Source organism: Macrobrachium rosenbergii, chromosome 10 (assembly GCF_040412425.1).
Source record: "Macrobrachium rosenbergii isolate ZJJX-2024 chromosome 10, ASM4041242v1, whole genome shotgun sequence".
Taxonomy (NCBI): Eukaryota; Metazoa; Arthropoda; class Malacostraca; order Decapoda; family Palaemonidae; genus Macrobrachium; species Macrobrachium rosenbergii.
In genome coordinates, this window is record NC_089750.1 from 33,770,053 (window position 1) to 33,792,267 (window position 22,215).

At 35.2% G+C, this 22,215-nt stretch overlaps 1 protein-coding gene across 1 annotated transcript in view; it reads left to right on the forward strand.

Moving 5' to 3' along the window:
- The window catches only part of LOC136842589 (son of sevenless homolog 2-like), a 553,642-nt gene that overhangs the window by 331,168 nt on the left and 200,259 nt on the right, over positions 1 to 22,215 (forward strand). The window contains 1 exon segment of the mRNA XM_067110139.1: positions 15,952 to 16,134. Coding sequence (XP_066966240.1) covers positions 15,952 to 16,134 — 183 coding nt within the window.

Here is a 22,215-nt window from a genome sequence, read left to right on the forward strand (position 1 = left end):
GGTTGTATATTGGGTCATTTGCCGAAATTTCCCGCTACGGTATATGCATGGTACTATTGGTTGTGCGTACATGTACTAACACGGACCTTCTGCGCATGCAGTACGTACATTTTATAAAATGTTTTGTTGTAAGATGATTTTTAAATATTACATACAAAAAGTGTTTTAGGATGATACATAGTATAGTACAGTACTACGGGTAGTAAGAGCATATCTAAAATGCGTAATACAACAGGAATACTGCAGGGTACGATGTTTACACCTATGTACGTAGCATTTTCATGTATGTAAAGTATATATTACTGTAATGACTGCTGTAAGTACATTTTGTAAGTTAAAAATGATTTACTAATTTTCAAATATTACAGTACTGTAATATATTAACGTAAACACAGCAAAATTTCAAAAATATATATTTGTTTTTCTTAAAAGTGCTTCACCCAAGCCACCTCTCTGCAAATACAAAGAAATCGCCATGCTAGACGCTGTGTACCTAGGATCAGTGATACTCGACACACTATTGGCTGTCATCTGCAAAGCAGCCAATCCTGAAGCACCATTCATTTTCCTTGGCGCTGATTGGCTGTTCACTTGGCGCTGATTGGGTGAACATTCACAACCAACTCGCGAACACGGAATTCTGGGAGACCGCTCCACGGCATCATCTTCAGATTGTGCGTATAGTTCGCAGCATCTTACCGTGTGAAACCGTGCGTCTGTCCGTTTCGATTTTTTATCTTTGTGAATCGGCGGTATTTGGCCCTAAAATGCCTGCTAAAAAACGCCCTGCTCCTTCAAAGCCTTCTGGCAAAGAGTTTAAAAGAAAGAAATCTGTTATGAAACTCGAGGAGAAGGTGAAACTTCTTGACATGTTAAAGGAGGGCAAAAGTTTTGCTGCGGTTGGTCGCCATTTCAGTGTAAATGAGAGCACAGTGAGATATATCAAGAAGAAAGAGGCGGAGATACGCAAGGCTGTGAGTATGAGCTACTTCGGTAGTGCAAAGACAGTTGCAACAGTGCGGGATAAAACAATTGTGAAAATGGAATCTGCTCTGGCAATCTGGATAAAGGACTGCCGGAAGAAAAACGTGCCCCTCGACTCCAACATCATTCGCGAGAAAGCACGACAACTTCACCGGCAGTTATCAACTGCTAAGGAAGGCGACGAGGTAGTACAAGCAGAGGAAGGCGTTGAAGAAGGCGAATTGGAATTTCTAGGCTTTGATGAACCAGCAGAAGAAGAAGAGGGGGAAGAACCCCAAGCAGGACCATCATCAGCGCCTCAAGGTTTCCAGGCCAGCAAGGGGTGGTTCCACAGATTTCAAAAGCAGTTCAACCTAAAGTCTGTTACTCTGCATGGGGAAGCTGCATCTGCAGACACTGAAGCAGCCGCGAAATATCCGGAAGCCTTCAAGAATATCATCGAGGAGAAGGGCTACCATCCAGAACAGGTGTTCAATATGGATGAGACTGGCCTGTTCTGGAAGAAGATGCCTTCCCGGGCATACCTTATGAAGGACGAAGCTAAAGCCTCCGGATTCAAGGCCCAGAAGGATAGGGTTACCCTCCTCATGTGTGGGAATGCAGCCGGTTTCATGCTTAAACCAGGCCTCATTTACAAGACTGCAAACCCCAGTGCCCTCAAGAATAAGAACAAGGCGTTGCTTCCTGTGTTCTGGATGCATAACCCTAAGGCCTGGATCACCAAAGTCCTCACAGAGTACTGGTTCCATCAGAGCTTCGTCCCTCAAGTTAGGCAATACCTGAACGACTTGGGCATGGAGTTCATGGTGTTGCTGATTATGGATAATGCTGGTGGCCACCCTCTCGATCTTTCTTACAAGGGAGTCCAGTTTGAGTTCCTCCCTCCCAACACCACCTCTCTCCTCCAGCCTATGGACCAGGGCGTGATCCGTGCCTTCAAGGCACTCTCTACTAGGAACTCCCTCCAGCACCTTGTAACTGCAATGGACAGTGACAGTGAATTTACGCTAAAAGAATATTGGCGTAAATTCACGATTGCCACATGTCTGAGCATCATCAGCCGATCACTGAATGACATGAAGAAGGAGACCCTGAACGCATGCTGGAACAAGTTGTGGCCAGAGTGTGTTCATGATTACAGGGGCTTCTCTCCTCAAGAAATTCAGCATTCGGCCATTAATAAGGCTGTCCAGTTGGCGAGGATTCTAGGTGGGGAAGGCTTCGAGGACATCACCGAGGATGAAATTGGCACCCTTATTGATGCTCACTCTGACCCCCTGATGGACCAGGATATGGAAGAGCTGACGAAGTCTGCCAGTGAGGAGGAAGATATGCCAGGTTCAGGGGAGGAGCAGGAGGAAGAGGAGAGCAGCCTGACTTTGGAACGTCTGTCCGACATGAAGAGAATGATTCAGGATCTGCAGGAGTATGTTTCAACATGGGATTCTTTTATGGAACACTCCTTAAAGTTTTCAAACATGCTTGATTCAGCATGGGAGCCCTATAATCAAACCTCACCACCATGAAAAAGCAGCGACAGCAGCTGCCTATCACCATGTTCATCAAACGGACGAAGAAGACCCTCCAAAGCCTCCCAAATCACCCGAAGAAGTGCCTCCCCAGTCGCCTGAAGTAGTGCCTCTCGAATCGCTCTGAAGAAATGCCTCCCCAACCGCCTGAAGTCGTGCCTCCCAAATCATCTGAAGAAGTGCCTCCTGAAGGTGAAGAGGCACCCTCAGATGAGTTGTAACAACTCTGCTTTGCTGTGCAGTCATATCTTCATCATTATTCATCGCGACTGCACAGCTAATTCATCATCATCATCTTTAATCAACATTCATCGCTGGTGAGTACCCGTGTGATTTACGTATGTAGTAATCTTAATATATAAGTACAGAAGTATGAAATTTTTAAAAATGTGCATAAATTTTTAAAGAATTTTTTGTCTCTTTTTGTGAATTATGTATACGTAAATACCAATGTTCCCCCCAAAAAGAAAATGTGTGACTGAATACGTAGGGGGGACTGGATTATTTTAACCTACAGCTATAAGCCATACAGTATGTACGTATAAATTTAACGATAAAATGTTTAAGATGACTTGGAAATTATATTAATTAGTATCATTTCAAAGATTAATACAGTAATAAGGTACAGTTTAATGTATATTTGATGTAGGCTGGTATTTTTAGGCATACTGTACAGTACTTTGGTGTTGACCTTTCATGGTAGACAGGTACAAATATACGTAGTATTAGATTTTTTAAAATGTGCATACGTTTTTTAAATTTTTGTCTCTCTTTTTGTGAATTTCATACTGTATGTAAATACCAATGGTTCCCCTGAAAAGAAAATGGAACGGTTTATAACTGTATGAAAGAAAATGTGTAGCTGAATACGAGGGGGACTGGATTAGTTTCACCTACAGCTGTAAGTCATACTAAGTGGGACGTATAAATGTAATGATAAATGTTTAAGATGGCATTTGAAATTATATTAATAGTATCATTTCAAAGATTAATACAGTAATAAGGTAATAGTTTAATGTATATTTGATGTTGGCTGGTATTTTTAGGCATACTTTGGTGTTTGACCCTTCATGGTAGACAGGTATAAGCATTTTTAGAGGGGCGTTGTAAGCAATTGCGGATTTGACCTATTCGTGGGGGGGTGTGGGACGCATCCCCGCGAAAACGGGGGGTCCACTGTATTTCTACTTAAACTCTTCATATAATGAAAAATAACCTTGCCCCATATAAATAAAGTAGACGGTGTAACCATGGGCTCTCCTTTGGGTCTGACATTTGCGAACGTCTTCATGTCCTCCCTGGAGGAGCGCATGCTTGATGAGTGTCCTCTTAGGTTTCACCCCATTTTTTATGTAGGGTATGTTGATGACGCATTCCCATTATTCAGAGCAGACTCGGATATTGACTCCTTTTTAGCATACGCTAATTCTCAACATGACAATATTAAATTCAAAGTAGAAAGAGAGGAAAATGGTCAACTACCTTTTTTAGATGTACTTGTAACAAGAGAGAGTGGTTCTTTAAACACCTCTGTTTTTAGAAAGAAAACTTATGGGTTTAGGATCTAATTATTACAGCTCATGTTTTTATAATTTTTAGCTTAATTCAGTGTCAACTTTACTCCATAGGGCATTTTTTTTTACATCAAAATGGCATTCCTTCAATCAGGAAATAAATTACCTTTTGGAATATTCTAAGAACAGTTGCTTCCCTCAAAAACTTTTTTTAAAGATGCTTTGTAGTTTCCTTAATAATCTGTTTCACAACGATACTAAAACAGTTATCACGGTACCGAAGTTAATAATTTATGCGAAGTCTCCATTCTTACATGATTGACTCCTTCAGAAAAAGGTTTATCCAGATCATACAAAATCATCATAGTGCAGTCAGTATTAAACTAATACCGAAAAAATCCCTTAACCATTGGGTCTTTCTTTAAGTGTAAAGATCGGTTAAGTCCCTTCTTGACCTCTAATGTAGTATATAAATATACTTGCCCAAAGTGTAACTCTGGGACTTATGTGGTATCTACAAAGAGGTTACTGAGGGTCAGAATCAATTCTTATCATGGAATAAGTTTTCGCACAGGAAGTAGGCTCTCCAACCCCGAGCATTCGAATATCAGGAATTGTGCAAAAGTTTGCAAAACTCATATCAAGAGAGATGATTTTTGCATCATAGGGCAAATGCAAAATCTTCACAAACTACCCATTCTAGAGTCGTTGCTCATTAAACAGCTAGTTCCCCAGTTGAATACCCAAACCTCTTTGATCCAACTGTGTCTTAGTTGACATGTCTCCTTCTGTTTTCTCTCGTGCTATTCAGTCTTCCTCTCCCCAAACTGAAGGTTGGTTGGCAGTCTTAGCTTTTAAATATATCTTTGTAATTGTAAATTTTATTTACAATTACAGTCTTTTTACTGTATATATATATATATATATATATATATATATATATATATATATATATATATATATATATATATATATATATATATATATATATATATATATATATATATATATATATATATATATATATATATATATATATATATATATATATATATATATATATATATATATATATATATATATATATATATATATATATATATATATATATATATATATATATATATATATATATATATATATATATATACATACATACACACACACATTACACACATCTGATAACACTGGGGAGTTTTGAAACTTCTTGACTTGGATTATCCTGATGATATGGTTTTGATCAGTAGGGACCAGAAAAGATGCAGTGTGTGTTGGATTGTCTAGTGAGTGAAGGTCAAAAGGTTGGTTTGGTTATTAATAGTGAAAAAACTGAAACTATGAGTACGAATATTGAAAATGCACAGGATTGCTTAAAAATATTTGGAATAATAGCAATTTTTCTGTGCATACAAAAATCAAAATTTATAAGGCAATGGTTAGGAGTATTTTGATTTATGGGCTTTAGTCGTGGTACAGTACAGTGACTTAGGATAATAAATTATTAGCATTTGAAAATAATGCACTCGGAAGAATATTAGGAATTAATTGGAGGGATAGATATCAAATTAGAGAAGAAAAGGGGGTGCAGCCAGTCAATGAGTATATTGGATTCTCATGCTGGAAGTGGCCAGGCCATGTGTATAGAAGACAGGGAATGGTACGAGATACACCAGGGTGGGTTGCTCTTGGTAAAGAGGTAGAGGTAGGCCAAAAGAGACATGGTTAAGGACAGTGAGGTGGGAAGCAGGAGAAGAGTGTTGGGGAGACCATGAAGAGTTAGCCCAGGACAGAATGTAGTGGCATGAGTTCATCAAGACCCCTTGCATCCCCATGGGTGCCACAGGAAATGATTGATGATTGATTGATTTTTATATATATATATAATATATATATATATATATATATATATATATATATATATATATATATATATATATATATATATATATATATGTGTGTGTGTGTATATGTATATATATATATATATATATATATATATATATATATATATATTATATATATATATATATATATATATATATATATATATATATATATATATATATATATATATATATATATATATATATATATATATATATATATACTGTATATATATATATATATACCTGTATACCTGTATACATACACACAGTTGACCCCGCCATTGATGGTTCAGGATTCGAAATTCACCTGCTTGTGGATTCTTCTGTGGAACTTATCACCGAATTATTCACAATAAATTAGGTAATTCACGGATTTTTTCATCGAGAAATACTAATTATAGTAAGCCCCCGCATTCGCGGTCTCGCAATTTGCAGACTCACCTACTCGCGGATTTCACTCTGGAATGTATATACACATTATTCGCGGAAAATTCGCCCGTTCGCAGTATTTTTCTCTAAGACATATTCACTAATTACTGTATTTTCACATAATTTTCATGACAAAATGTACTTTTTGTGATAAAACTATTAAAATACTCAGGTATAAGCATTATTAGAGATATTTTTTGTTTGAACTATCAAAATAGGCAGTTCTTAGTGTTTTTAGAAGGGTTTTAAGTATTCGGGGATTTTAGCTATTCGTGGAGGGGTGTGGTATGCATTCCCTATGAATAAGGGGGGTTTATTGTACTGTATTTTCATGTTGTTTTCATGACTAAATACATGTTTATGATAAAAAATTATTTAATAACTTTCAAATATTAAGAGAGGAGTAAACACAGCAAACTGTCAGTAAAATGTATTTATTTTTCAATGCATATTAAATATTAAGGTACTGTATACAGTACTCAATTTCCAAGTGTTTCCCCATGTACTCTACAAAGAAAACAGGACTGCTTCAATATTATATGAGAGAAAATGGTTGTACTTGATAATAGAGATAACTTGAATAGTTTTCACACTTAGCTGTAAGCCACATATTTTAAATTGTAATGTTTTAAGATGACTTTGAAATATTAAGTTTTTTAGATAATAGTTTAAGGTATATTCTATGTAGGATGATAGTTTAAGATATGAGAGAAAATGGATGTACAGTGGCTCCCCACCTATTTGTGGCTTCATCTATTCGTGGATTTCTCTCTGGAACATATATATACATTATTCGCAGAAAGTTCGCCTATTTGCGTTATTTTTTATTGAGAAATATTCACAAATTAGTGTATTTTCATATTTTTGTGACTAAATGCACATTTTGTGATAAAACTATTAAAATATTCAGGTATAAGCATTTTTAGAGGTTTTTTTGGTGTTTTGAACTATCAAAATAGGCAGTTATAAGCATTTTTAGAGGGCTTTTAAGCACTCACGGATTCGAGCTAGTCGCAGGTGGTAGTGGTACTCAACCCCTGCAAATGCCGGGGGTTGACTGTACTTGAAATTAGTGGTAAATTGAATAGTTTTCACACTTAACTGTAAGCCATATATTTTTAAGGGTAATGTTGTAAGATGACTTTGAAATGATATTAAAGTGTTTTAGATGATAGTTTAAGGTATATTCTGTGTAGAATGATAGTTTGTTATAATTTTGGTGTTTGAACCATTAAAATAAGCAGTTATAAATGTTTTTATTTTGGGGGTATGGTTTTTGAACAATTTGAATATCCAGTTAGAAGCATTTTTAGGGGGGGATGTCAAGTAGTAGCAGATTTTAGCTATTTGCCGTATATTGATGCAACATCAAGTTACAGCGCTGCAAAACACCTTTAACAGCACTGAAAAGGCTCGTAAGATTGAATCTGCTGTAGTTGGTGTCAAGGATGTCAGTGACATAATATATATATATATATATATATATATATATATATATATATATATATATATATATATATATATGTGTGTGTGTGTGTGTGTGTGATTTATATATATATATATATATATATATATATATATATATATATATATATATATATATATATATATATATATATATATATATATATATGTATATGTATATGCATATATATGGTTATGTATGTATGTGTGTGTGTGTGTGATTTATATACATATATATATATATATATATATATATATATATATATATATATATATATATATATATATATATATATATATATATATATATATATATATATATATTTGGGAAGTACACAACAACAACAAGCAGGAGTCCAAAGAAGACGACAGTCAACTAAACAGTTGCATATTTATTAAGAAACGCTTTCGTGTTACTTAAACACATCATCAGTCTGTAAAATTGAAAATACACATTAATTCTAATTTAAAATAAAAGCTAAATTAAAAACGGCAGTTAAATTCTTTAAAATTACAACATACATAAAAAGTAAAAAGAAAGGAGATTTTTTTCTAAGTCTACCTGATCAATATGAGACCACAAGCTCACGCATGCCCAGAGATACTTAGGCCAAGTGCAGAGGAGAAGAAGACACGTTGGAGTTTAAAAGAGGTGCATGACGCTTAATAAACAAAGACTCAAGGGTCGTTAAATGTTTCGATTGTTTGTAGTTCTATGATGGAAAAATGTTTTTTATCTATATTAACCTTGCATTTAACGGCATGATTCCTAATGCTAGATGTTGGGATTAGTTATACGTGAGCCAGTTCTGTAGCTCAGACCTAAGTGGTTATAATAATGGACCTGCAACATTCTCTTTGATGAGCCAACATAACTACCAAGACATCTTGGGCATTCAAATTTGTAAATAATATTGACTTCATAAAGGTCTGTAGCTTGTCCTTATAATTAAAAAAGCCGCCAATCCTTAGTGGATTCATAGGTATTAAATTGAGTTTTAGAAATCCAAACTCTTTTTCAATTATTTGTTTGACTTTGGATCTTTCACGGTTTTAATAGACAACTTTTTAAGTCTCTTTGAACTTGCAGTGCAAGATTCTGCTTTTATTTTTAACAAACAACTTTACTTGCAGGTCGAGGAGTTGCTATGGGGTCCCCATTGGGCCCCAGGAGAAAAAAATTTTTTATGGCACATTTAGAAGAAGAGTTTTTAAACTGTCCCGAATCCTTTAAACCCCTTTACTATAGGAGATATGTGGATGATACTTTTGCCCTATTTAAACATTCGTGGCAATGTCAATCTTTTCTAGATTACGTTAACTCTAGCCATCCCAACATTAGATTTACTATTGAGCAGGAGACTGAGAATACACTAGCTTTTTAGACGTAAAAATCACCCGCTCTGACCATAATTTTAGTACATCAGTTTTTAGAAAAGTACTTATACAGGCCTTGGAGGTAACTTTTTATAGTTCGTGTTTCTTTTCTTTTAAAATTAATGCCATAACAACTCTAGTTTTTAGAGCCCTCCGTTATACATCTAGCTGGGCAAATTTCACTCTGAAATTGAATTTTTACTGAATATTTTACCAAAAAATTCATACCCACAAAGACTTTTTATAAAATAGTTAACAAGATTGTAGCACGTAACTTTTCTGATTCTGTTGTGAAATATAATGTTCCTAAACTGACTATGTACGCTACGATACCATTTTACGACTCCGACTTTCTTAGATCCAAAGTCAAACAAATAATTGAAAAGAGTTTGATTTCTAAAACTCAATTTAATACCTATGAATCCACTAAGGATTGGCGGCTTTTTAATTATAAGGACAAGCTACAGACCTTTATGAAGTCCAATATTATTTACAAATTTGAATGCCCAAGATGTCTTGGTAGTTATGTTGGCTCATCAAAGAGAATGTTGCAGGTCCGTTATTATAGCCACTTAGGTCTGAGCTACAGAACTGGCTCACGTGATAACTAATCCCGAATTTTCTAGCATTAGGAATCATGCCGTTAAATGCAAGGTTAATATAGATAAAAACATTTTTCCATCATGGGAACTACCAAACAATCGGCTTATTTAACCCTTGAGTCTTTGTTTATTAAACGCCATGCACCTCTTTTTAAACTCCAACGTGTCTTCTTCTCCTCTGCACTTGGCCTAAGTATACTCTGGGCATGCGTGAGCTTGTGGTCTCACTGTCTTTCCCCTTCTATTGATCAGGTAGACTTAGAAAATCTCCTTTCTTTTACTTTTTATGTATGTTGTAATTTTAAAGAATTTAACTGCCGTTTTTAATTTAGCTTTTATTTTAAATTAGAGAATTAATGTGTATTTTTCAATTTTACAGACTGATGATGTGTTTAGTAACATGTAAACGTTTCTTAATAAATATGCAATGTTGATCTGTCGTCTTCTTTGGACTCCTGCTTGTTGTTATATATATATATATATATATATATGTATGTAATATTTATTCATGCATATATGGTTATGTATGTATGTAGCTATATATAAGCGATGATAAGGATGATAAATATTAGTCCTGAAGAGGCAGCATTTCTTGATGAGGCGTCAGTTTATTAACCTCTCCTTGATAGACTGACTTACGAGGCTAATGGGAGGAATGTCTTGTTCCCTTTTACAATTCAGTTGTAAATTAATGGAAAGTTGTGCATATACCATATAAATTAGCCTTGCTCAACCATTAGTAGCTCTTTTTGACAGTATCCCACCATGGTCTCCTTAACCCCTATGTGTTTAAGGCCATCTTCTAAGATCAGGGGATTAGAAAATTCTTAGCACTACCTTTGAAGTCTGTCCTCTAGGATCCTTACCCTGCAACCTTTTTTGCATGTAAGTTCCATGTAGAATTTCCCAAACCACTCAAGACTTCTGCTTCAGTGGTGATCTGGCTCTCATTCTAAATGAAAAAAAATTATATTTTTAACCATAACTGATTATGTTTTGAACTCCAGTTCAAGTAGGCTTTGTGGATCCTCAGAAGGTCATGGACAGAGTTTTGGAAGTGTCTGGCAAAGTTTAAAGAAGAACCTTTGGTAGTGATGGTTCTCAGGGAAGGATTCTTTGTACCTTCTGTTATATTTTTACCTCTATTAACTTCTTGATATCCTTCTTTCCACTGTCTTCACACAGAGAAGTTATGAGTTGGGAGGGGTAGATTGGACAGTTGTTATTATGCAACGAGTCCATCAAGCCAGTTTTTGTTCTAGTCATCCAGGTTTTACCATGATTTTTTCTTGCTCCTAAGACCTCAGGGAGGGAGCTGGAGGCCAGGTTTGGAAGTTTCCAGTCTCAACAAGTTCATTCATGTTACTCCCTTTTTGATGAGTCATTCAGTTTGGTCCTGGCCGCCTTTTGGAAGGGCAAAGGATGATTTCTGTTGACATGTAGGAATGTACTTCCACATCCTAGTACACCTTCAGTTGAAGTAAAGTATTCTCCTGTGTGTTGAAGTTTTTAGCAGGATGGAGTCATCTGCTTAGTCTCAGAGTATTTCTCTCATATAAGGACAAATCGGTCGTTCTTACAATTTGATTTTGTGATGACCGTGAGGATGAAGAATTATGTTTTATGCCTAGCGTCAGGAGTGGGCATTTTGTTCAGTGTTGACTAATCTATGCTTTTCCAATCCAGTCAGTTCCTTATCTGGAGATGAAGATCACCTCTCTTGTTGGGGTTTTCCAACAGAGCGTTGGATAGACAATTTTCTACCACGTTTGAGAACTGTATTGGGTTGGCCTGTAGACCTCAAGAACTTTTACACTGTCCTCAGATGTCTCGGAGGCAGATTAGGGGGCCATTCTGAGAAACATTTGATGTCAGGGAGTTGGAAGGTAAACAACCTATAGCTCTTGGCAGTTTGGAATGGTCTTAGCAAGTCTCAATTTTTACTTAAGACTAAAAGGAGACACAGATCAAAGATTTGTTCAGGCTAGCAAAGAAGCTTCCTTATCCTTTGGACTGAGTCCAACAACAGCAATCCATTGCTTCATTTTGTCCTAGGGAGAAACATTGTTATTTAAGACCAACTCAGCAGAAAAGGGCAAGGTCTTCGGTCAGATAGTCTCCTCGTATCCCTCAGGTTTACCAGAAGTTGTGGAACCTTTGGGGAGACTGAAACACCAATCTGTTCACAACTGCCCAAAACAATACACTCCCAGTTTACTGCCATCCATGCCAGGATCCTCAGGCTTGGGCAGCTGATGCCTTCCTTCAAGAATGGTCGAATCTAGACCTTAATGCGTTTCCTCTATTTGTTGTTTTGAGGAAATACTCAAGTTGTGAGCTTTGCAGAACACAAGGATGATTTTGATAGCTCATTTGTGGCCCCAAAGGGAATGGTTCCCCTTACTTCCTTTTCTGGTGGTAGATGTTCCTCATTCTCTTCCATTCAGGAAAGATCTTTTCAGACAGTCTTATTTGAGAAGATTCCATCAAACCGCCACATGCTTCATCTGACTGTGTGGAGATTGTCAGTTGTCTGGTACGAGCTAAGGGCATTTCTAGAATGGCTAAGGAAGCAATCCTTAAGTCTAAAAGGCTCTCCACTGTTAGACTTGTGTATCAATAACAGTGGTCAGTATATTGATGTTGGTGCTTGTCCAGAGTGATATCCAGCACCCATTCCACAAGATATCCTGTTTTAAGTTCTACCAGTATCTCAGATACACAAAGTAGTTTTCTGTCAGTGATCAAAGGACACCTCTTTACATTGCATTCAGTTCTGCATCAAGCTAACTGGAATGTTGCTTTCGATTTAAAGTTTGAAGACGTTTTCAGTCTTTTGTGCTGGACATTTCATCTTCCTATCATGATATACAATGAAATTTAGACACAGTCCTTGAGATTTTAACATAACCTCAGTTTTGAGCCTTTTGATAAGGCATCACTTAAGAAATTTGAAGACACTTTTCTTGTTGCTCTTGCTGTGGCAAGAAAAGATATAGAAGTGAAAACCCTTCCCAGATTCATGACATGAAAAACCCTTCCCAGAGTTTGTGACAGTGCCTAATGTAACTGCTTTGCTAGGTAATGAATAAGTGGCTGTCTTATGTCCAGTTAGAACTATTAAGGGTTTATATTAGTGAGCTTCAAGCCATTTCTTACATTTGAGCTTTTTTCTAGTGGCAATCTCCCTCTTCTTTTTATTGCTTAAAGAAATGATATAGAAGTGAAAGCCCTTCCCAGATTTGTGACAGTGCCTAACTTTAGTGCTTTGTTTGGCAATGAAGGATTGGCTGTCTTATGTCCAGTTAGAACTCTTAAGGGTTTACGTGGACAGATATAAACCTTTAAGAGGAGGAGTTAAGAATTTATCTGTGGTGTTAGAAGGCCAAACACTCCTGTGTCTAAGAATGCTTAAGTCAATGCACACGCAGTTGATTCCTGAGCTTTTACCGTTTTTGGAAATAATCCTCATGGTTTCCATACCATAAGCAGGTTTTTATTTCCTTTAAAACCTTTTGCTAGAGATGGTTGTCATGCAGCTCAGGGGAGAGGTAACTGCTTTTGCCTCATTATTTGCGAAATGTTCAAATTTAGTATGAGGTATAAAACCCTTAGTCCTTTCGTTGAGGCTGGGACGCTTTCTCCTGAACCAAATATGATAGTGATCTTGCTTTCTATCTTGTCGTTAGTTGTTAGGAAATCCCGCTATTGAATTTTGGGAGCATAAAGGTACACATTGGTGTATAGAAGCACACCCTCATATATGAAGGTGGTAGTTGTCTGTAGTTGTGGACTGTTGGTTATGGGCTTTTGACTCAGGCACAGGAGTCACTAGTACTCTACAAGATAGTCCTTTTTTCCTTATAAGGATCCTCTGACAACTCTTGCTGTGAGGGCCTCACACCCTTTTGTGGTTCCATCGTCTGGCATTAGTACTTCCCAGTAAGGCTCACAACAGGCAGGAATGTTGAGAACTTTTTTTTTCCCATTACAAAGCTTTCAGTTTGCTTGGTTGAACATTATTTCTCTGGCTGCGCTAACCCACTGCCCTCATTCAATGTGGTAGTCAGCTAACTTTCACAGTAGATAAGATTCATTCCAAATACAGTAATGAAAATTTTTATGATAAAATTAATTATTTGGATACTTACCCACTGTTAAAGTGGAAACCCACCCAACCTCCCAACATCTTAGTGGGCGGTCATGAAGAATTCTGAACATAAACATTCCAGCGCCACCTGGTGGGAAACAGGAGATCACAGAGCCATTCCTAGCAGGTTAACCAAGCGTTATCTTTTTTTCTAAATGCCAATCGCACCTAATGGCGCAAAGATATAGGCTAACTTTAACAGTAAGTAATTAAATAATTAATTTTATCATAAAAATTTTTATACTTTACTTTAGATTCTGTTGCTTTTGGGAGCTCATTATTTAGTAGTCAAGGTATGCTGCTTGCCAACATGTCACTCCCCTTGGGAAGTGACCTGGCTCTTCAGAAGCACTTTTCCTCAGTTGTTTAGTGGTTATAGCCCAGGGCATGACTTATCTGGTCTCCTCACCAGATTGGTAAGGGGTTCTTGAGAAGAATGTTCCTTTTAAGCATCTCTCCCCTCCAGGAACATATTCTATGTGGAATGTTGCTACTATGGTTATTTAAAGGCAACCCTCCACCTAATGAGTAACTCTCCACTTAAAAGGCAAAGGTTTGTATTCATGTTGGAACAAAAAAATATATTTTGAGAAGTAATTTGTATTTTTCTTAGGTATGTAAACAGAGCTTTTTAATGTGTCCTCCAGCTCGACCACCCCATAAGTCCCTGCTGGCAGCTTTGAATAGAGGGTGTTTGCCCCCTCACTACCACCACCATATGGCTATCCTTGCAATTGCTCATTCAGCTGTTTAGTCATATGTAAAAAATATATCCATTTAAAAGGGTTCGGTTTATATACATAGGAAGTATACAAATAAAAAAATGTTTTTGCCATGAATAATTACTGTGGAATAAATGTTATTTTTGATGTTCAGTCACATCATTTTGAATTAAAATTTCAAGTTATTTTTTTTGGTAAAAGGAATTTAAATGTCATTATTTGGCGTAAAGGGAGTATGGAAGTGGTAAATATGTGTACATACTGGAGTTTCTGCATACAAAAAAAGGAAATTTTCAAAATGCTATATTTTTTAAAAACTAATATACAATTTACAATTTAGTTTTTCAAAAGTTTATAACTGGAATGGATGGTTTTGATATTTTTATATTGGTAATTATTGTATATTGGAAAAAGATTTTTCTGTAACTGAAATCATTTGGCTATCCAAATGTTTATCAATTGTACTTCAAATGCACCTGTATAACAAAAGTTTGAGGAAAAAAATTTCAAGGGGAGATTTTCTGCACAGTACCAAGATTTTTTATTATGAAACACTGAATAAAATTTACATGCCAAAATTTTATTCTGAAGTGTAACATTTTGTAATCTGTTCCTAAACTGAATTTAGTTAATTTTGATTGTGTGATATATCAGTAACCAGAAGTGATTTTAGTGATATTTGAAGTCTTTGTAAAGCAGTTTAAGGGTTGTGGAAAAGTGGTAAGGACCCTTGGCTTACATGACAGCATTTGAGGATAATGGACTTAAATAATTTACGTTGTATAATGCTATTTTGTGTTTTAAATGCTTTTCCGTGTACGTACTGTATACCTTTCCATGTAAATTTATAATTTTAACGACTGAATAAAACTTTTTCACATGTAGAATATTATTGCTAAAAATAGATTTTGTATCCCATTGAGTGCCACAACATCAGTAATAAGGATTTTTTGAAAAAAGACCAAAGGCAGCAGATGTACATTAGTTTAAAATGTATACTGAGATATTTTTTGTGTTGAATATCTAGTGCATTTTATAAATTTTTTAGTGTTGGTTTTCTTTGTTTTTTAACTGTATTTACTGTGACATTTTTTATTAGTCTTTTCACTGTTTTTAGGTTATGTCCTATCCTTAAATATCAGATATCAAGGGTTTGAGATGCTGTTATGAGTAGATAAATGATTATAATTGGGTAGATAAATGGTTGCAATTGTAAATATGCTTCTGTCAGATATATGACTAGAGATTAGTAAACAGTTACAATTGTTAAAATGTTTTTTCTATTTTGTTTTAGGTGACGCACTGGTTTATGCGGTGTATTGTGGATACAGACAATTTTGAGGAGCGTTGGAATGTGATGATGAGAATAGTCGAAATAATGGTCATGTTTCATGACTTAAATAATTTTAGTGGAGTTTTTGAAGTGTCCAGTGCATTATTTTCTGCAGCTGTTCATAGACTAGAGCTCACCAAAATGGTAAGTGAAGCTGCCTGATTAGTCATTGCGTGAATGGCCTTTTCACTTTCGTTCTGAATGAATTGTGTAATATAATTTTTTTTTATTTAAAGAACTGTATTTCCATGTGAATGAATGCTAGATTCAGTGTTTCTCTTATACAGAGGGTACTTACCTCTTCATGCCAAACAAAACAGTTGCTTTATTATGGTCAAATTGGCATTTCTTGTAAATTAACAAATGGAGTGTCAATCACTGAGCTGACTAGAATATATGTAAACCTGATAAAAGGAAGCGATAGAACCAAAGGATTGGATAAAGTGTATGACAATGAAAAGGAAAAGGGGATACTGGCAGGTTTTGAAATAATAAGGAAAATGTTAAATTTGTCATTTAGATTTCAGGCCAGAAGCCTTCAGATAGGTCAGCAACAGACGCATGGAAAAAGTTATAAGATATACTCTATATATTCAGTTCTTGAGAAAGGATTTGACAGAGTACCAAGATGAGCAGTGCGATTGACATTATATAAGAGTGCATGGCAATGTTTCTGTACCATTAACACATGATCTGGTGAAGTTTCTGTACCATAACACATGATCTGGTGACATTTCTGTACCAGAACACATGATCTGGTGGTAGTTTTTATACCATAACACAAGATCTCTAGTGAAAACAATAGTTGGTTCACCAGAAAAATTTGAGACAAATGGTGTCCATCAAAGGAGAGTCCTGAGCCTTTTGCTGTTTGATATACTGTAGCAGTGGTGAAAGAAGCTAAAGCTACAAGGAGTAAAAACAGATGCCTCAATATTCTGCATTATGTAGATTATCTAATCTTAACAGTAAGTCAAAGAAAGAAGTAGAGAAGTTTAAAATGTGGAAGAGTGCTAAGAGTGCAAAAAAAAAAAGCCGTGGAGAAAGGCGAAAGAGATTGCTAAACTACTGGTAAATAAAAATACTGTACAGTGTGCTATTGACATACTTGGTTAAATGGTTCCATGACCGATCTTGAAATCTTTTTATTTTAAATTCCTTATATAATAAAATGGTGTAAGGGTATTTCTCTTTACATGTGTAGCTTGTTGAAGGCTTCCTGTATACGGTACTTATTAGAAGTCATCTCTAGATAACATAGTTTTTATTTTTAAAAAGTCATACAGTTGACACCCGGTATTTGCGGGGGATGCATACCACAACCCTCCACGAATAGCTAAAATCCACGAATACTTGAAGCCCCTCTAAAAATGCTTATAACTGCCTATTTTGATAGCTCAAACACCAAAAAACCTGTCTAAAAATGCTTATACCCGAGTATTTTAATAGTTTTATCACAAAAAGCGCATTTAGTCACGAAAATATGAAAGTACAGGTATTATCCTACCCTTCGCGATGGGGTTAGGTTCCAAAAAACCATCGTTTGTTGGAAAAAATATCTCAAATATAGCCTAGCCTACACTAAGGTATTCAGTACCATCTATACATATGGTAGCCTAGCCTACACTATAAAGTGTACTCTACAGTATACATATACAATATAGTAATTATTAATATCAGCCAATTCTGGAGGTTAATGCAGACTGACTTATGGTAATTCAATACAAAGAGAAATTGAATAACAAACAAGAATTAGTTTAGCCTACACAATGGTATATCATACATATACGGTAGCCCAGCCTACATTATACTGTACAATACCCTATATTCACATACTGTATTAACCCTTAAATGCAGACTGGATGTATCGTACGTTGACTAAAATTGCCTGTTGGGTGCCGAGTGAACGTACCGTACGTCGACTACAAAAAATTTCAACCTTCGGTCAAATTTGACTTGACCGAAATGGTCGAAAAATGCAATTGTAAGCTAAAACTCTTACATTCTAGTAATATTCAATCATTTACCTTCATTTTGCAACAAATTGGAAGTCTCTAGCACAATATTTCGATTTATGGTAAATTTTTGAAAAAACTTTTTCCTTATGTCCGCGCGGTAACTCGGCCGAAAATTTCAGAAATTCTTTCATCGGTTTATATTAGTCGTTACATAAAGTTTTATATATAGAAATGTGCGCAATTTCATGTAGAATACAGCAGAAAATAACTCATGGTTGTAGCTTCTATCAGTTTTGAAATATTTCCATATAAATCACGATAAGTGCCAAAATTTCAGCCTTCGGTCAACTTTAACTCGACTGAAATGGTTGAAAAACGCAATTATAAGCTAAAACTCTTACATTCTAGTAATATTCAGTCATGTACCTTCATTTTGCAACAAATTGGAAGTCTCTAGCACAATATTTCGATTTATGGTGAATTTTTGAAAAACTTTTCCTTACGCTCTGCTAGCAAAGTAACTGCCGAACATCTCAGAAATTCTTTCGGCACTTTTGTCATAATGTTTGCACCGTTTTATATTAGTCGTTACATAAAGTTTTATATATGGAAATGTGCACAATTTCATGTAGAATACAGCAGAAAATAACTCATGGTTGTAGCTTTTATCAGTTTTGAAATATTTCCATATAAATCATGATGTGCCAAAATTTCAACCTTTGGTCAACTTTAACTCGACAGAAATGGTCGAAAAACGTAATTGTAAGCTAAAACTCTTACATTCTAGTAATATTCAATTGTGTACCTTCATTTTGCAACAAACTGGAAGTCTCTAGCACAGTATTTCGATATATGGTGAATTTTTGAAAAAAAAAAACTTTCCTTATGTCCGCGCGCGGTAACTCAGCCGAACATCTCGGAAATTCTTTCGTCACTTTGTCATAATGTTTGCACCGTTTTATATTAGTCGTTACATAAAGTTTTATATATGAAAATGTGTGCAATTTCATGTAGAATACAACAGAAAATAACTCATGGTTGTATCTTTTATCAGTTTTGAAATATTTCCATATAAATCATGATGTGCCAAAATTTCAACCTTCAGTCAACTTTAACTCGACCAAAATGATCGAAAACTGCAATTGTAAGCTAAAACTCTTACATTCTAGTAATATTCAATCATGTACCTTCATTCTGCAACACACTGGAAGTCTCTAACACAATATTTCGATTTATGGTGAATTTTTGAAAAAAACATTTTCCTTACGTCTGCGCTGTAACTCTGCCGAACATCTCAGAAATTCTTTCGTCACTTTGTCGTAATGTTTGCACCGTTTTATTTTAGTCGTTACATAAAGTTTTATATATGGAAATGTGTGCAGTTTCATGTAGAATACAACAAAAAATAACTCATGGTTGTAGCTTTTATCAGTTTTGAAATATTTTCACACAAATCATGATAAATAGAAAAAATTCTACTTTCGGTCAACTTTAACTCGACCGAAATGGTCGAAAACTCCAATTGTAAGCTAAAACACTTACAGTCTAGTAATATTCAATCAGTTACCTTCATTTTGCAACAAATGGGAAGTCTCTAGCACAATATTTCAATTTATGGTGAATTTTTGAAAAAAACTTGTTTTTATGTCCTCGCGTTACGAATTCATGCATCATTTTGTGATAATATTTTCTCTGTGTTGCTTTGATCGTTTTACAATTTGTTATATACCAAAATCATTGCAATTTAGTGTACAATACAAAGAAAAAAAAATAACTCGTTAGCTTTAACCGTTTTGCTCACAGCGAGATTTGTATACAATTATATATGAAATTTTTTTTTGCGCTGTCATATATTTCAATATTTATATATGGTAATGATAATTTTTTTCATTTCTGATGGTTGCATACTAAACTTCAGGCAATTATAAAAAAAAAGGAGCCAAAAATGTACTCTTAATCTTAAAAACTAAGCGTGCTGTGATTTAAAAAAAAAAAACTTTTTTTCCACTTCGGCGCTAACTCCCGAACGCCGCCGGCATACGACAGACACTTTTGTAAGTAGAGGCTCGGCGTTAGAGGGTTAATATCATATTATACAAACATCAATATAACGAATATGCATCTTTTCCATGGATCTTTTAAAAACTTCTGCTTTACTTCACTGTATCCAATAATATTGTATGTATCCTCATATTGCTTTTGTATTATAAATCGCGATGATAGCAATCAGTCGATTGGGAGTCGATTACTCGGTATGTTTATTTTGCTGTATTTAACCAAGACCACTGCGAGACAAGGCCTGTTCGATGTATTGTGACGCAAGCAACGGTAGTCCGAGTTGCTAGCATGGACTACGTTCCCAGACAAAAGAAATGTAAACAAAACATCACCAGCATAGACAATTTGTTGCTTGCCAGTCATGGTATTTAGTTAATTTTCTTAATTTTTTCATCTACATTAATTTGTGTGCACCGAGTAATAACGTGAAACACAGGTCAAGAGATTAATATAAAATAAAATACTGAACCAAAATTTATTTACAGTTACAATATAGTATATACCGAAGTACAAACATGTTTCTCATTGTATTGAAACATTGTTTATACATAGTCTTAATGTCAAATTACAAGACGGCAGTGCACTGGTTTACTCTACTATATGTAAATTAAATACCTTAATTATTGTGTTTTACATGCAGCTATTATTTGGTAGTTGAAGTTTCTAGCTTTCTCTTTTATTCAACTTTTTGTTGCTACAATATAGTTTTCTTGGGAACAATAATTATTCATTAAGATGCTAGAAACCAATATTATTAATTTTGCTGTTTTTTCTGTACAGTGGCCTTCATTACTTATTGGAGCAGCATATTTATTATTTAACCTTTGACCTTTATATGGAGATTTTACATTCATTATTGTCTATCAAATGTAAAGTAAAAAAAAAAATTACATAATCTGCAACTTCTGAATAAAAAGGGAAACAGTGATTTTTTCCAAGAGTTAGTAAAGCTTGAATGAGATACCCATTGAATATTTGTAAAGCTAAATGAACTCTTAGTTCCTCAAAAGTGGGTGAGGAGATCGCTTTTCGTGACAGTTTATAATAATGTTTCAAGAGTAAACCATCTTCTATCTCATGAAGTTTTTTCAGAGCTGAATGGTGCATAATTAATTTCATTTTCTAAAATATGATTTCCATCAAAAGAGAGAACCGTGGGAACTTCATTGTTTTATTTGTATCTTTCTAGCCAAGCCATTTATTCCTGGTACATCTCAACAAGTGTACTGAATTTCCGCCTTCATAATCAAAATGTGGTTTCAAATGAGTTTCATCCACTGTCAGTACCACTGTTTTGTCATTGGGTAGTAATGATTTACATTTATTCTTAATGTACATCAGAAAATGAGAGTCATTTTGTTCTGACGCTGGGGTAAACTGTTTGGAGACACACTTCTGATGGTAGAGTACCTCAGCAATGTTAGGAATTTCTTATCTCTCAAGAGCCTAGAACTTTGAGGGGAACATTCATAAAACAAAGAAGACAATATTACCAGCTATGATGAATAACGAAATTGATTCAATCATTAACTGTAGTTGTTCAAATATGAATTTCAGTGCAGGCAAGTGTTTTGATTAATCATCTAAAATTATTGCCAAAAATGAAATCACTAATTTTATAACAGCAATGCTATTGCAGGTTTTAGAAATACACTCAGCAATGTCAGCTCTCTGCAAGTTATTCAATATCTACTCGGTGATATTCGTATCATGAATCTCTGTAGGAATCTTTAAATCTCCTAAGTGACGTACTTCAGAAACATGAGCAAATGCATGTACTGTGCAATTAGCCTTCACTGTAGGTAGGGTATTGTGTTGTACAATATGCTGTTTCATTAATCTGTACTCAACTGTTACCTGTGAAAGAGTAAAGATGGTCTTTTAACATTTGTACGAAATGTATATATGAGCATTAAAACATAGCAATACCATGAGGTTAGGTTAGTTATTGTGTCGTGGATGATTTTCCTGTGACATTAATCATCCATAACTAGATTAATGAATTTTCATACACCATTTCCTTGTAGCTGGATCGGAGATTCGGACGTCTTCATCAGGATGCATTTGGTACTGATGCTTGGTGAGGATGAATTATGGTGGGAAACAAAGTGATGATTACCAAAGATCTCATGCCTTATCCTATACTTGGGATGACGTACCCCCTTAAAATTCAGTTGCCATTTTTGAGGGGATATTTTGAATCGACATG